Source organism: Tupaia chinensis, unplaced genomic scaffold, assembly GCF_000334495.1.
Source record: "Tupaia chinensis unplaced genomic scaffold, TupChi_1.0 Scaffold000226_1, whole genome shotgun sequence".
Taxonomy (NCBI): Eukaryota; Metazoa; Chordata; class Mammalia; order Scandentia; family Tupaiidae; genus Tupaia; species Tupaia belangeri.
This window is the reverse complement of record NW_006159701.1, coordinates 3,741,240-3,758,135: the sequence shown is the minus strand read 5'-3', so window position 1 is coordinate 3,758,135 and position 16,896 is coordinate 3,741,240. Positions and strand designations below refer to the sequence as shown.

General features: G+C 39.3%; 1 protein-coding gene across 1 annotated transcript in view; it reads left to right on the top strand.

The window, feature by feature from the left end:
- Positions 1 to 4,246: 4,246 nt before the first annotated feature.
- The window catches only part of TTC28 (tetratricopeptide repeat domain 28), a gene marked incomplete in the record, with an annotated part of 584,271 nt that continues 571,621 nt past the window's right edge, over positions 4,247 to 16,896 (top strand). Inside the window, 2 exon segments of the mRNA XM_027771579.1 lie at positions 4,247 to 4,273; positions 4,388 to 4,666. Coding sequence (XP_027627380.1) covers positions 4,247 to 4,273; positions 4,388 to 4,666 — 306 coding nt within the window.

Sequence of the window (16,896 nt, the reverse complement as noted above, 5' to 3'; positions counted from 1 at the left end):
ATTGTTCTTCTTATTTTAGGTTTTTGTTTTAGGGGTCATGCGCTTGCTGGAGAGAGGCAGAGAGAGGGAAGTGAGAAATCACTCCCCGGGGGGAAGGTCATGCCACAATCCCTTCTCCTTCATTCTTCTCTTAGGAGTTTGGGCACACACGCACATATGCTCTGCCTGTTTCTCAAGCCACAGGGTCTAGGACTTGAACCACAAAGTTGGCCATGTGGGATGCAGCACTTTTTTTTTTTTTTTTAGAGGTTTTTTGCTATAGGGCACATGCACTTGCCAGACAGATAGAGAGAGATAGAGAGACAGAAAGTGAGAAATCACCCCCCTGCCAGGGAGAATGGCCACATCGCAATCCCTTCTCCTCCATGCTCCTCTCGGGATCTTGGGCATTGCATGCACATGCGCCTGGCGTGAGTTTTAAGCCACCGGGTCTGGGACGCGAACTGCGGTGGACTACATGGGAGTCCAGTGACATAGCCATTACACTAACTGCTGGTCCCGGGATTCAGCACTTTAACCACCATGCTTCCTACTGGCCCAAATGAAACAGAATTATACTCTGCCGTTTTTTATGAGAAGTAGGGAATGCTTTATTTTATTTTTTATTTATAATTATTCATTTAGTTATATTTATTATTACGAATATTATATATATTTTTTAAATTTGACCAGAGACAGAGAGAAAGAGAAGGAAAGTGACAAAGCCAGACTAAAGGTCTGGGACTCAAACTGCAGTTGGTCATGTGGGAGTCCAGCGCTTCAACCACCACACCACCTGCCAGCCCTGGAATGCTATAATTTTAGGGTCATGTCTTTCTCACTTTTAGGCTACTTACGAATTGAACAATTTGTTTTACTTTTAAAGTCCGTTATGGTTGTTTTTATGTCATACTTCTGATTTTTCAGATATAGGATTTTTCTTTAACTTATGGCTAGTACTGGCCTTAAGCAAAATCATGAAGACCATGCTCTCTGAAATAAAATAAGTCTTACTTATTGTCATTGTCTTATACTTTGATGATGGGGTAAAATAATTAAAAATCACTCACTTTCAAGTAATATGTGTTATGATCATAGTTTGAAAAAATAGGGACCAGCAGTTAGCGTAATGGCTATGTCACTGGACTCCCACGTAGTCGATTGTGGTTTGCGTCCCAGACCTGGTGGCTTAAAACTCACACCAGGCGCGTGTGCATGCGTGCCCAAGATCCCGAGAGGAGAATGGAGGGGGGATCTCCTGGGGGATGATTTCTCGCTTTCTGTCTTTCTGTCTCTGTCTGTCTGGCGAGCGCACGTGCCCTATAGTGAAAATCTCTCCAAAAAAAGAAAAAACAAATGAGTTGGGCCAGCCAGTGGTAGAGTGGTTAAGGTGGCTGGATCCCACATGGCTAACCACAAAGTTCCATTCCTGGACGTTGCCGCTTGAAAAACACACTGGGCATGTGTGCATGTATGCCCCGAATCCTGAGACGTGATTGTAGTGTGACCATGCCCCATGGGGATGATTTCTACTTTCTCTCCCCCTACTTTTCTCAGGAAAGCACATGTGCCCTGTGGAAAAATTAAAAACAAGGTATCTCCTTCCCTCCAATTTTAATACATTATTGGTTAGCCAATTCCAGAATGAGGAAGTTGAGGAGTATACCTTGGACATCAGCTGATATTTGATACTTCTAGGCAATATATATTTATTTGCTAAAGGACGTGTGCACTTGCCAGAGACAGAGAGAGACAGAAAGCAAGAAGCCACCCCCCGGTAGGATGGTCATGCCACAGTCCCTTCTCTTTCATTTTCCTCTTGGGATATTGGGCACACATGTGCCCAGTATGAGTTTCAAGCTGCTGGGTCTGGGACTTGAGCCATGTTGACCATGTGGTAGTCCAGCACCTTACCCACTATGCCACCTGCTGACCACACTTCTAGTATATTTTATTGTTTTGAATTTTCCTGTAGATCTGGAACATAATATCCCTGTGAACAGAGGAAAACATGGTTGCTCATGCGAATGGTTAGATATGCCTTTCCTTTTCCTCTTTGGGGAATATGTTCTTTTCATTGCAGACACCTCAGTGAGGAGTCTGTTACTTTGTGTGAGCTGCCATGCTTCCTCAAATCAGGGACAGCTTTCTTTTGAATGGAGGGTACTGGACTTGGTCTTAATGAAAGATGTAGGGAAGAAAATTGTACTTTTTTTTTTTTTTATACTTAAGGTAAGCCTGCTTAGAATTTTGAAATGTATTTTGTGATACTGCTGTGTTACATTTCTTTCCTTTATATTCTAGTGCTGTTCATTATTTTCATGTTTTAAAAGGAACACTTGACTCATCCATTCCCTAAGTTCAATGCCATGAAGTCATAAAAAACTTAGTGATTTTGAAAAATCAGCATTGAAAATTTCCAGGATATAATATTCAACTGAAATTCCTTTTCTGATGGTCTTCAAAAGCTGTTTTTTTTTTGAGAGGATTTTTTGGTATAGGGCGCATGCGCTCGCCAGACAGACAGAGAGAGACATAGAGACAGAAAGTGAGAAATCACCCTCCAGGGGGGATGGTCACGACGCAGTCCCTTCTCCTCCATTCTCCTCTCGAGATCTTGGGCACACACGCACACGCGCCCGGCGTGAGTTTAAGCCACCGGGTCCAGGACGTGAACCACGGTCGACTACGTGGGAGTCCAGCGACATAGCCATTAAGCTAACTGCTGGTTCCCAAAAGCTGATGTTTGATTTGAAGTTTCATGGTAGTAGCTAAATTACAGTTACCAGATTTGCCAGTCCAAAAAGATTCACAGGTGCATTAAAATATTACTTAAAAGTTAATTTTTGGAAGAGATTTTTGCTATAGAATGCGTGCGGCAACTGGAGAGACAGACAGAAAGTGAGAAATCACCCCCCAGAAGGGATGGCCATGTCACAATCTGTTCTCCTCCAGTCTCTTCTCAGGATCTTGGGCATGCACGTGCACACATCCAGTGTGAATTTTTTTTTTTTTTGGAGAGGTTTTTGCTATAGGGCTTGTGCGCTCACCAGAAAGAGAGAGACAGAGAGATAGAGAGAGACAGAGAGATGGGAAGCGAGAAATCCCACCGAGGGGGTGAGGCCAAAGCCGCAATCCCTTTTCCTCCATTCTCCTCTCAGGATCTTGGGCACACACACACACGCGCCTGGTGTGACTTTAAGCCACCGGGTCCAGGACTCGAACCGCGGTCGGCTACCTGGGAGTTTAGTGACATAGCTATTATGCTAACTGCTGGTCCCTCCAGTGTGAGTTTTAAGCCACCATGTCCAGGACTTGAACCGCAGCTGATTATGTGGGAGTCCATTGACGTAACCATTACACCATCTGCTGGTCTCTAAAAGTTAATTTTTAAAAAAATTTAAAACTTGCACATGCTCATTGCCTAATATTTGGATAAGAAAAAAAGTTTAAAAGATTAAAATATCCTAAATTCTCTTCTTTTAAAGAATAATTTTATTTAACTTAATTTAATTTAGTTTGACCAGAGAAGAACAGAGTGAGAGAGAGAAAGTGAAAAAGCAAACTGCTGGGTCTGGGACTCAAACCACAGTTGGCCATGTAAGAGTTCTGCAACCTTAGCCACGATGCTACCTGCTGGCCCCAAAATATCCTAAATTCTTATATTTGTAGATAATTTAGCATAGTTAATATTTTGAACTTGTTCTTTTATTATTTTCTTATGTGAAACAATTTTAACATACTTCATATTATGCCCTCTATGTATATTTTCATTTTGATTTTTCCCTTTTATAACTTTATTTTATTTAGCTTTATTTATTTTAATTTGACCAGAGAGGGGCAGAGAGAGAGAGAGAGAGAGAGAGAGAGAGAGAGAGAGAGAGAGAAAGTGAGAAAGTGATGAAACAAGCCACCAGGTCCGGGACTCAAACCAGAGTCAGCCATGTGGGAGTCCAGCGCCCTTAACCACCATGCTGCCTGCCAGCCCCTATTTATATATTTTTAATTTGACCAGAGAGAGATAGAGAGAAAGTGAGGGAGCAAGCTGCAAGGTCTGGGACTCAAACTGTGGTCAGCCACATGGGAGTCCAGCACCTTTAACTACCCTGCTACCTGCTGGCCCCCTTGTATTATTTTAATGTGCCAAGAAAAAAAGCCTAAGCATGCTTGTATTTAATTTATACATTCTGTCAATCAACAAATATTTCCATATATAAATATAAATATGTGCCTATGTGACTGTCACATATATACACATGCATCCAGGATGCCATGTTGGCTGCTTCTGGAAAGTGTATTGTCTCTAAGGGCACAAAAGTTTACTCGAAGGAATGTCTGTGTTCTGTTGAGGTTCAACAAGGGACCCATGTGGATTATCTGAACTTTGACAGAGTTTTTTTGTTCGTAGATCCCTCTCTTTGGTACTAAGACTATTGGCCGGAGAAGTCCTGATGGACCAGTACTGAGCAAAGCTGAATTTGTTGAGAAAGTTCGTCAGAGTAACCAGGCCTGTCATGATGGAGATTTCCACACGGCTATTGTTCTGTATAGTGAAGCCCTGGCTGTTGACCCTCAGAATTGCATCTTATACAGCAATAGGTCTGCAGCCTACATGAAAATCCAGCAGTATGACAAGGCACTGGATGATGCAATCAAAGCCCGGCTTCTCAATCCCAAATGGCCAAAGGTAGAAATTTTGTTTATTTTCACAGAATCTTTCATGTTGACTTCTTATTTTAATGTAACATTTTTATTGATTCAGTGTAGCTTTTAATATTTTAATAATCTGTACTTTAGTAAAAGGTAGAATGACTTCATAAAGTTGGTACAGTAACAAATGTCTTCTTTTTTTATGCTTTGCAAGTGTGATTTCTCTGTGCAAGTTGTTTTTCTATATAAGCTTTGCATTTTTAAAAAACTCAGCCTCTTTCTAGTCATATAGATTTTGGCCATCTCTTTTAGAGATGTTTTTATGGGTTATGATTATCATGTTTTTATCTTTCCATTTTGAAATAATTGTTTTTCAAACGTCCTTAACCTAGATTTGAACCATGATCAGCCTTGTGAGATCTGGCTCCCTCTGGGCTGCAGGGCCAGCTACTAGTGTGAATGTTGAGTTACAGAAATAGGTTTCTAAGCATTTCAGGTTACGTGATTATCATAGGAAGAGAACCCAAAGGAACGATGAAACACTAGTAAAGAAGGGTTCACAGTGCGGCTTCCCTAATAATTTTCAAGCACACCATAAAATACTTTGTCTTTCTGTATAGATTTAAAGCTCATCCTGAATTCTCGTTCAGTGATTATACCTGGTGACACAATTCTTTCATCAGGCGTAATGCCTGAATGCAGAGTATTAGACCTTGTGTATCCGATATTACGTATATACCTGAGGTAAGGATGGTCCTTTCTTCCAGCATGAAAGAGGGCACTCTCACATGAGGGTCTTAGGACTTGCTCCAGGGAAGGTCAGAGAATTCTTCCTGCACCTCCTGTTTCTCAGACTCCTTCGGCTTGGAAGATTTAATATGTCAAGGTGCCACGTTTTGAAGTAGCATGTCCTGACCGTATCAGTCCCATAGATAAAGCCATTGAAGCCGGTTGTCACTTTTTCAGTGTCATGGATGATATCATTGTAATAATTCTTATTACCAGCTTGTTTTGGGGAATAATGGCTTATTGTTATTAACATAGGACATTATTTCATGTATCTTAAACATGACTTTTATCATAGGCTTATAATTTATATGCATTTGAAGTTATGTTCAGGTATTTATAGTCAGTCTAATTTACACATGCATACACACATACTTTTTTAAATTATGAAAGTAAGTAAAGTTCTTTTGGAAAAATTTCAGACAAAATTATATTCCTCTCCTTTCTACTACTCCCTATTTCAGTCCCTAGTTAACAATTTTTCGTTCAGTTTGAATATTTTTCAATACTTTTTATAGCATATATGTACACATGCTTTCATGCATATCCCTACATACTTTTTAAACAAAAGGGATACTTTTAAAATGCTGTATTTGCTGGGTGTTCATTTTTGTCTGTCAATTTACACACCAACTTATCATTAACATATGTTATGGGGCTGGCCCTGTGGCCTCGTGGTTACGGGAACTGGATTCCCCATGGCAGACTGTGTCATTTGAGTCCTGACCCCTGTAGCTTGAAAAACATGCCAGGCACATAGGTGTGTATGTGTACAAAGTTGTGACAGGATGAAGAAATGGAGGAGAAGGGATTGCGGTGTGACCACCCCCCCTCCCCCGTGGGAATATTTTCTCCTTCTCCCTCTCTTCTGTCTTTCCAATGAGTACAGGTACCCTCTGGGAATTAGAAAAATAAACAAATGGGGCCAGCAGGTGGCATGGTGGTTGAGGTGTTGGATTCCCACATGGTTGACTGTGGTTCAAGTCCTGGACCCTGTGGCTTGAAAATCACTACAAGGGCTGGCAGGTGGTGTGGTGGTTAAGGGTGTTGGACTCCCACATGGCCAGCTATGGTTTGAGAATTGGACCTGGTAGTTTGCTTTCTCATTTTCCCTTTCTCATTCTCTGTCTCATTTTTTCCCCTCTCTGTCCAGATCAAAATAAATGAAGTTCCATAAAATAATTCTTCTTTTTTTTTTTTTTTGGAGAGGTTTTTGCTATAGGGCGTGTGCGCTCGCCAGAAAGAGAGAGAGAGACAGAGAGACAGAAAGCGAGAAATCACCCACCAGGGTCTTAGGACTTGCTCCAGGGAAGGTCAGAGAATTCTTCCTGCACCTCCTGTTTCTCAGACTCCTTCGGCTTGGAAGATTTAATATGTCAAGGTGCCACGTTTTGAAGTAGCATGTCCTGACCGTATCAGTCCCATAGATAAAGCCATTGAAGCCGGTTGTCACTTTTTCAGTGTCATGGATGATATCATTGTAATAATTCTTATTACCAGCTTGTTTTGGGGAATAATGGCTTATTGTTATTAACATAGGACATTATTTCATGTATCTTAAACATGACTTTTATCATAGGCTTATAATTTATATGCATTTGAAGTTATGTTCAGGTATTTATAGTCAGTCTAATTTACACATGCATACACACATACTTTTTTAAATTATGAAAGTAAGTAAAGTTCTTTTGGAAAAATTTCAGACAAAATTATATTCCTCTCCTTTCTACTACTCCCTATTTCAGTCCCTAGTTAACAATTTTTCGTTCAGTTTGAATATTTTTCAATACTTTTTATAGCATATATGTACACATGCTTTCATGCATATCCCTACATACTTTTTAAACAAAAGGGATACTTTTAAAATGCTGTATTTGCTGGGTGTTCATTTTTGTCTGTCAATTTACACACCAACTTATCATTAACATATGTTATGGGGCTGGCCCTGTGGCCTCGTGGTTACGGGAACTGGATTCCCCATGGCAGACTGTGTCATTTGAGTCCTGACCCCTGTAGCTTGAAAAACATGCCAGGCACATAGGTGTGTATGTGTACAAAGTTGTGACAGGATGAAGAAATGGAGGAGAAGGGATTGCGGTGTGACCACCCCCCCTCCCCCGTGGGAATATTTTCTCCTTCTCCCTCTCTTCTGTCTTTCCAATGAGTACAGGTACCCTCTGGGAATTAGAAAAATAAACAAATGGGGCCAGCAGGTGGCATGGTGGTTGAGGTGTTGGATTCCCACATGGTTGACTGTGGTTCAAGTCCTGGCCCCTGTGGCTTTTAAGGATTCCCACATGGTTGACTGTGGTTCAAGTCCTGGACCCTGTGGCTTGAAAATCACTACAAGGGCTGGCAGGTGGTGTGGTGGTTAAGGGTGTTGGACTCCCACATGGCCAGCTATGGTTTGAGAATTGGACCTGGTAGTTTGCTTTCTCATTTTCCCTTTCTCATTCTCTGTCTCATTTTTTCCCCTCTCTGTCCAGATCAAAATAAATGAAGTTCCATAAAATAATTCTTCTTTTTTTTTTTTTTTGGAGAGGTTTTTGCTATAGGGCGTGTGCGCTCGCCAGAAAGAGAGAGAGAGACAGAGAGACAGAAAGCGAGAAATCACCCACCAGGGGGGATGGCCACGGCGCAATTCCTTCTCCTCCATTCTCCTCTTGGGATCTTGGGCACGCATGCACATGCTCCTGTGAGTTTAAGCCACTGGGTCCAGGACTCGAACTGTGGTTGGCTACATGGGAGTTCAGCGACATAGCCATTACACTAAGTACTGGTTCCAATAAAATAATTCTTTAAGAAGAAAAAGAGAAAATCACTAAAAATAAATAGATAAATAAATAGGTGTTAAAAACCCAAAAAGACGTATATTCTGAATATAATAATTGAATATTTTTGAGTTTTTACATAAATAGACGATAAAAATCTATAATAAGGGCTGAGGGTTTGTTTGGCGGCTCTAGCAGGGGAGCACAGCTACTTCTCCAGCCTTGACAAAGAGCCTTTGTCCTCTATTGCTCTCTTGGGTCAAGTGTGCTACGAGATGAGTTAAAAAGTGATTGAAAGATGGGGCCAGCAGATGGTGTAGCAGTTATGTCACTGGACTCCAACATGGCCCACTACGGTTCAAGTCCTGGACCTAGTGGCTTGAAACTCATGCTAGGCACATGTGTGTGTGTGCCTAAGATCCTGGGAGAATAGAGGAGAGGGGACTGTGGTATGGCCATTCCCCCTGGGGAATGGTTTCTCTTTCTCTCTCTCTCTGACAAGCGCACCTGCACTAAGGCAAAAACCTCTTGAAAAAAAAAAAAAGAGGTTGAGAGGTTTTTGTCTTTCTAGGGTACATATGAAAAAGTATAAGATACAAAATAGTCTTTGTTTCTTTGTTATTCAAGAAAAGACTACAAATTAAAGTTACGATTTCTTGTTCCTAACACTTGGTTGCTAACTTTTCTATTTGGTGTTGAACTGGCTTTCTTAAGGTCATTGTTTACTTATTCATCCGTCTAGTTTTCATTTTACTACTTTTGATCTAAGAGAATTACAGTTTTTATCAAGAAGTTTTCTCATAAATGTCAAGCTAAGGTAGTGTTAAAGTTCACCATGTGAAATAGGAACAACTGCTTCAAGCTGGATGCTGTGTTGATAGGAAATGATTCAGGAAGTATGGCAAGAAGGGAAGCCTTGCCATGAAGGAAATTCAGGGAGTAGGAGCTTGAGTATTTAAATTTTCAGGTTCACCGTAATTTGTTTAAAGACTGTTCTAACCTAATGACCAAGTTATAAACATGTGATAAGTAACAAGTTTCACTTTCATCTCCCATATGGTATGTGTTTATCACTAAGGAGTGGGTGCATTGTTTTCAGTGGTCAAGGTTTTGTTGTCATTTATACTTAACAGTGACATTAATGAAATGTAGACATGTCATTTGTGGGTGCTGTTTAAAAGGTATTAGTAAAACTTAAAATTATTTTAAATATTTTTCAATTTAGGAAGAATATTACAAATATGGTACCTAGAGTCCCCACGTACCCTTGTAGGACACATAACTTTTAAATGTTTCTATTGGTCTTATTTTCTGTAATAAGAGTTTGGTAGCATTTTCTATCTTGATGAAGAGAGAAAGCTATTCCAGGGATTTCCAGAGTCATTTCATGAAATAATTTTTCTTTAGTCTCAAGAAGGTATCTCAGATTAGAAGCTATGAAAGCAACTCCAGAAAAACTGTCCAAAAAAGAAAAGTTTTGCAATAAGTATTTTAGGTAGATGATCAATATACTTAAATAAAATTAATCTCTTGAAAATTGAAGCATTGCTAATAACAAAATAGAAACATTCTTTTTTCTTTTTTGGAAAGGTTTTTGCTATAGGGTGCGTGTGCTTGCCAGAAAGACAGAGAGAAACAGAGACAGAAAGTGAGAAATCATCCCCTGAGGAAATGGCCGTGTCGCAATCCCTTCTCTTCCATCTCCTCTCGGGATCTTGGGCATGCACGCACACGTGCCAGGCGTGAGTTTAAGCACCGGACCCGGGACTCAAATCGTGGTCGACTACGTGGGAGTCCAGTGACATAGCCAACTGCTGGTCCCGAAACATTCTTCTTATATTTGTGTTACTGTAGCAACATGGGATGTCACTGAGTAAATTTAATCATTGGTCAAATTTAGTGATTTTTTTTTAAAAGATGGGTTTACTTTTCAGAAGTATTAATTATACTCTCTTAGTTTTGAAGAGTGACAGTAAAAGCACTGCTTTTATTTTTATCATATTGTAAAAGGTACCTGTGGGCCCAGCCTCTGTGGCACAGCAGCAATGCACTGCCCTGCAAGGCTGGAGACCAGATGTCAACTTCAGGTCTAGATCCCTAGAACAGCCTGAAATCACCCCAGGCAGACTGGGTGCCCAAGATTCTGAGGAGGCGGAGGGCTCGGGGGAGGGGACTGTGGCATGAGGAGACCTGCTGCAGGTGCCTTTTCTCTGTCTCTGGCTCTCTTGAGTATGTGTGTATACTATAAATACACACATTTGTATTGTACATATATACGTACTTATAGATAACTTTAGAGACTATTTACATTATTATCTTCATTTGAATTCTCTGGAAAGAATACCTTATATGAGATGCTTATCATCAAAGCATTTCATTTATATTTTTGATTACTTATTTTGAGATAATTTTGTGGATATATTAGCTTAGATATTTCTTGTCAAAGTATTTAAATTTTATTTGTGTATGTTTTAACTTTTAGTTTGAAATAATGTAAAACTTGGTGATAAATTGGAAGATCAGTACAAAGGACTCCTGTGTACCTTTCATTTAGATCTCCTGATACATGTTGGGTTTATAATCTCTCTGTAGGTATTACTATTATTGTTGTTGTTGTTGCTTTTTTTTTTTTTTTTGAGAGGTTTTTTGCTATAGGGTGCATGCGCTCACCAGAAAGACAGAGAGACAGAGAGACAGAAAGCGAGAAATCACCCCCTGGGGGGGATGGCAACGCTGCAATCCCTTTTCCTCCATGTTGCTCTCAGGATCTTGGGTACGCACACACACATACCTGGCGTGAGTTGAAGCCACCAGGTTCGGGACTCAAACCACGGTTGACTACATGGGAGTCCAGCAACAAAGCCATTACTCCAACTGCTGGTCTCTGTTGTTGCTTTTTCTAAAGCAATTGAATGTGAATTGTAGCTATGACGTCTCATCATCCCTAATTTTTTCATTTTGCATTAAGAACACTGGTATATTACCATAATATGGCCATTAAAATCAGGACAGTAACACTGAAACAATAATGCTATCCAGTCCATAGGCCCCATTCAAATGTCACTGATTACTTCAATAATATTATTCATAGACATGATCAATGAATGACCTGGCAAGAATTGTTTCAGGAGTGCCTAATTTAGATAGACTGTAGAATCAGGTCTGTACAGTTTCCTACATTATAAGGAACTTATTTGATTTACTGGGTTTTCACCACTCTTGAGTTCCTGATTGTTATTTTCTTGGTTGGTGCCTTGACCTTCAAACACTAAGATGACATACTCCATGTCCTATATTCTGGAATCTCAGCTTGTGCCCATTCTGCCTACCTGTAGTTCATTGCTCCTAGTCTGCATGACTTGCCTGACTCTTGATCCTAGCAGCCAGTCTGTCTCACTTTTTTTTTGTTTGCTTAGCATGATAATATGTAAGAGATAAGTAATATTTTTGCACTTGTTTTTATCCTCATGCTAAGTGTCTCTTCCGTGTAGCAGTCAGGAAGAATACAACTCCAGAATAGGAGTTGATGTTCAGAATTATTTCATGTGTCACCATCAGCATTAGAGTTATATAAAACTACACACTGGAAGCTCTGTATGTGTGTGTGTGCATGTGCACGTGCATGTGTGCATATGTATGTATGCATCTGGAGTGTACTCTGCTATGACTCTTGGGTTAGGCAGAATGTGCTCCTGAATTATTTTGGATTATGCTTCTGCCTATAGGCTCTATAGCCTCAGGATATATTCTCCTCAGGTGACAGACGGTTTGTCAGTTCGGGAGTGAGTGAACAAATGAAAGTATTGCCTATCACTTAGGATTGGTTGGCAAATCTTGGAATGGAACATAATAGATAAATATTCACTGCTTAGGAATTAAACAGTTAATATTGGCATTATATATTTTTACATATAATTTAAAATAATTATTTTTATTTAACTTTATTGTTATTGTTATTATTATTATTATTTTTATTTTAATTTGACCAGAGAAAGATGGAGAGAGAGAGAAAGAGAGAGAGAGGGAAAGTGAGAAAGCAAGCTGCCAGGTCTGAGACTCGAACTGGAGTCAGTCATGTGGGAGTCCAGCATCTTTAACCATCATGTCACCTGCTGGCCCTACATATAATTCTAAAAGTTGGGTGTCTATTTCCTATAAGTTTATTATGATTTCAGTTGCTCAATGAATAAGCTCTAGTGATATTTGAAAATGAACATTTTAGGGTCGGCTAGTTTTGGGGCTGGCAGGTGACATGGTGGTTAAGGCACTGGACTCCCACATCGTTTGAGTTACAGACCTGGCAGCTTACTTTCTCTGGTCAAATTAAAAAATAGTAATAATAATAAATAGAAATTAAATTTACAAAAAGTTTGCTAGTTTATAAATATCAGGTCTTCCAAGAAGAAATTTTACTAAAAGAGAGTATAAACTTCTGAATGAACTTCATACTTTTCCTTAAAAATAAAACATTAGGGGGCTGGCAAGTGGTGTGGTGCTTAAGTGCTGGACTCCCGCGTGGCTGACTGTGTTTCTAGTCCTGGACCTGGGAACTTGCTTTCTCACTTTTCCTTTCTCTTTCTCTCTCTGGTCAAATTTTTAAAAAAGTAATAGTAATTACTTTTAAAAATAAAAATAAAACATTAAATTGAAGTTTGAAGTCAATTTAGATAAGAAATTTGGGTTATTTAGAGTAGCAGTGATTTGATTTCTGGAAGTATATTGAGAAAGAGAAATATATTTAATACAGCTAACCTGAAGTACATCCAGGAAGAACCCTTTATAAATCCTCATTTTCATGCACGAAGAGCTGCCAGTTAAGTACCTCTTGGCTTTGGTTTTATGAAGAATTTGTTAGCCTTGTGCGCCCTCTTGTGTTTAACACATAGTTAAAACTCTCCTACATTATGTGACTTTTAGCAGTCTTATGTAGATTGATGGGTTGGGTTGTTTTATGTGTATTCTTTGAAGAGATTTAAAATTTTCAAGTATAATGATAAATACTCGATGCATATTGCTCAATTTCTTTATTAAGAGTGTTACAGCATTTTTTTTGGGGGGGCGGTTGCCATAGGATTTGTGTGCTCATTTGTAAGAGAGGAAAAGTGAGCAATGACTCCCTGGGGGGGATGGCCACACTGCAGCCTTTTCCTGGGATTTGGGGCATGCATGCATATGTACCTGCTGTAATTTTCAAGCTGCTAAGTCCAGGACTTGAAGCATGGTCAACCATGTGGGAGTCCAGTGCCCTAACCACCACACTATCTGCTGGTCCCATTACAGTATCTTTGTAGAATTACACATTGGAAAAAAATATTGTGTTTCCCTGGTTCAATGTCCTACATTTATTTTTTTTCATACTCTATATCAATTTTTATTGTATTTAATGAATAAGTTTATTCAGATATATATTCTAGAACATAAATTATTATTATTGTTTTAATTTTGCTATAGGGTATGCGTACTCACTGAGAGAGACAGAAAGAGAAAAAGGAAAAGTGTGAAAGTACTCCCTCCAGAGGTGAATGGCCTACTGTGGTCCCTTCTCCTCTTGGGATTTTGGGCACACACACACACACACACACACACACACACACGTGCCTGGCATGTTTTTCAAGCTGCTGGATCTGGGGCTTGATATGTATAGTCAGCTATGTAGGATCTAGTTGCCTTAACCACTGCTCCACTGGCTGGCACCATAAATAATTTTTTAAAAGGTTGAGCAACAAGGTTTAATTGTACTATTGAACTGTTGAAAAAGTCATGGCACTTTCTTGCATAGAAAAATATATCATGACTTTTCCAATCTAGTGTTATTTTTATGTGAAATTTCATGGCAGTTGTAAGCTGTATTGGCTTATCAAGCTAGTAGTAAGTGCCTGGCATCTTACAGGCCTCAAGAGATATTTGTTGGAAGAAAAAATGAGAGAATTATGGCTGATCACACACACACACACACACACACACACACACACATATATATATATATATTTTATTTTTTTTATTTTTAAAATTTTGTTTTTACTGAAAGAGCTGAAATTAGTTATGTGGGTGCCAATTTGCAAGGGCATGTGTGCTTGCTAGGAAGAGAGAGAACATGAGAAAGCACCTGTGATCTTTTTTTTTTTTTTTGAGAGGTTTTTTGCTATAGGGTGCATGCGCTCACCAGAAAGACAGAGAGACAGAGAGACAGAAAGCGAGAAATCACCCCCTGGGGGGGATGGCAACGCTGCAATCCCTTTTCCTCCATGTTGCTCTCAGGATCTTGGGTACGCACACACACATACCTGGCGTGAGTTGAAGCCACCAGGTTCGGGACTCAAACCACGGTTGACTACATGGGAGTCCAGCAACAAAGCCATTACTCCAACTGCTGGTCTCTGTTGTTGCTTTTTCTAAAGCAATTGAATGTGAATTGTAGCTATGACGTCTCATCATCCCTAATTTTTTCATTTTGCATTAAGAACACTGGTATATTACCATAATATGGCCATTAAAATCAGGACAGTAACACTGAAACAATAATGCTATCCAGTCCATAGGCCCCATTCAAATGTCACTGATTACTTCAATAATATTATTCATAGACATGATCAATGAATGACCTGGCAAGAATTGTTTCAGGAGTGCCTAATTTAGATAGACTGTAGAATCAGGTCTGTACAGTTTCCTACATTATAAGGAACTTATTTGATTTACTGGGTTTTCACCACTCTTGAGTTCCTGATTGTTATTTTCTTGGTTGGTGCCTTGACCTTCAAACACTAAGATGACATACTCCATGTCCTATATTCTGGAATCTCAGCTTGTGCCCATTCTGCCTACCTGTAGTTCATTGCTCCTAGTCTGCATGACTTGCCTGACTCTTGATCCTAGCAGCCAGTCTGTCTCACTTTTTTTTTGTTTGCTTAGCATGATAATATGTAAGAGATAAGTAATATTTTTGCACTTGTTTTTATCCTCATGCTAAGTGTCTCTTCCGTGTAGCAGTCAGGAAGAATACAACTCCAGAATAGGAGTTGATGTTCAGAATTATTTCATGTGTCACCATCAGCATTAGAGTTATATAAAACTACACACTGGAAGCTCTGTATGTGTGTGTGTGCATGTGCACGTGCATGTGTGCATATGTATGTATGCATCTGGAGTGTACTCTGCTATGACTCTTGGGTTAGGCAGAATGTGCTCCTGAATTATTTTGGATTATGCTTCTGCCTATAGGCTCTATAGCCTCAGGATATATTCTCCTCAGGTGACAGACGGTTTGTCAGTTCGGGAGTGAGTGAACAAATGAAAGTATTGCCTATCACTTAGGATTGGTTGGCAAATCTTGGAATGGAACATAATAGATAAATATTCACTGCTTAGGAATTAAACAGTTAATATTGGCATTATATATTTTTACATATAATTTAAAATAATTATTTTTATTTAACTTTATTGTTATTGTTATTATTATTATTATTTTTATTTTAATTTGACCAGAGAAAGATGGAGAGAGAGAGAAAGAGAGAGAGAGGGAAAGTGAGAAAGCAAGCTGCCAGGTCTGAGACTCGAACTGGAGTCAGTCATGTGGGAGTCCAGCATCTTTAACCATCATGTCACCTGCTGGCCCTACATATAATTCTAAAAGTTGGGTGTCTATTTCCTATAAGTTTATTATGATTTCAGTTGCTCAATGAATAAGCTCTAGTGATATTTGAAAATGAACATTTTAGGGTCGGCTAGTTTTGGGGCTGGCAGGTGACATGGTGGTTAAGGCACTGGACTCCCACATCGTTTGAGTTACAGACCTGGCAGCTTACTTTCTCTGGTCAAATTAAAAAATAGTAATAATAATAAATAGAAATTAAATTTACAAAAAGTTTGCTAGTTTATAAATATCAGGTCTTCCAAGAAGAAATTTTACTAAAAGAGAGTATAAACTTCTGAATGAACTTCATACTTTTCCTTAAAAATAAAACATTAGGGGGCTGGCAAGTGGTGTGGTGCTTAAGTGCTGGACTCCCGCGTGGCTGACTGTGTTTCTAGTCCTGGACCTGGGAACTTGCTTTCTCACTTTTCCTTTCTCTTTCTCTCTCTGGTCAAATTTTTAAAAAAGTAATAGTAATTACTTTTAAAAATAAAAATAAAACATTAAATTGAAGTTTGAAGTCAATTTAGATAAGAAATTTGGGTTATTTAGAGTAGCAGTGATTTGATTTCTGGAAGTATATTGAGAAAGAGAAATATATTTAATACAGCTAACCTGAAGTACATCCAGGAAGAACCCTTTATAAATCCTCATTTTCATGCACGAAGAGCTGCCAGTTAAGTACCTCTTGGCTTTGGTTTTATGAAGAATTTGTTAGCCTTGTGCGCCCTCTTGTGTTTAACACATAGTTAAAACTCTCCTACATTATGTGACTTTTAGCAGTCTTATGTAGATTGATGGGTTGGGTTGTTTTATGTGTATTCTTTGAAGAGATTTAAAATTTTCAAGTATAATGATAAATACTCGATGCATATTGCTCAATTTCTTTATTAAGAGTGTTACAGCATTTTTTTTGGGGGGGCGGTTGCCATAGGATTTGTGTGCTCATTTGTAAGAGAGGAAAAGTGAGCAATGACTCCCTGGGGGGGATGGCCACACTGCAGCCTTTTCCTGGGATTTGGGGCATGCATGCATATGTACCTGCTGTAATTTTCAAGCTGCTAAGTCCAGGACTTGAAG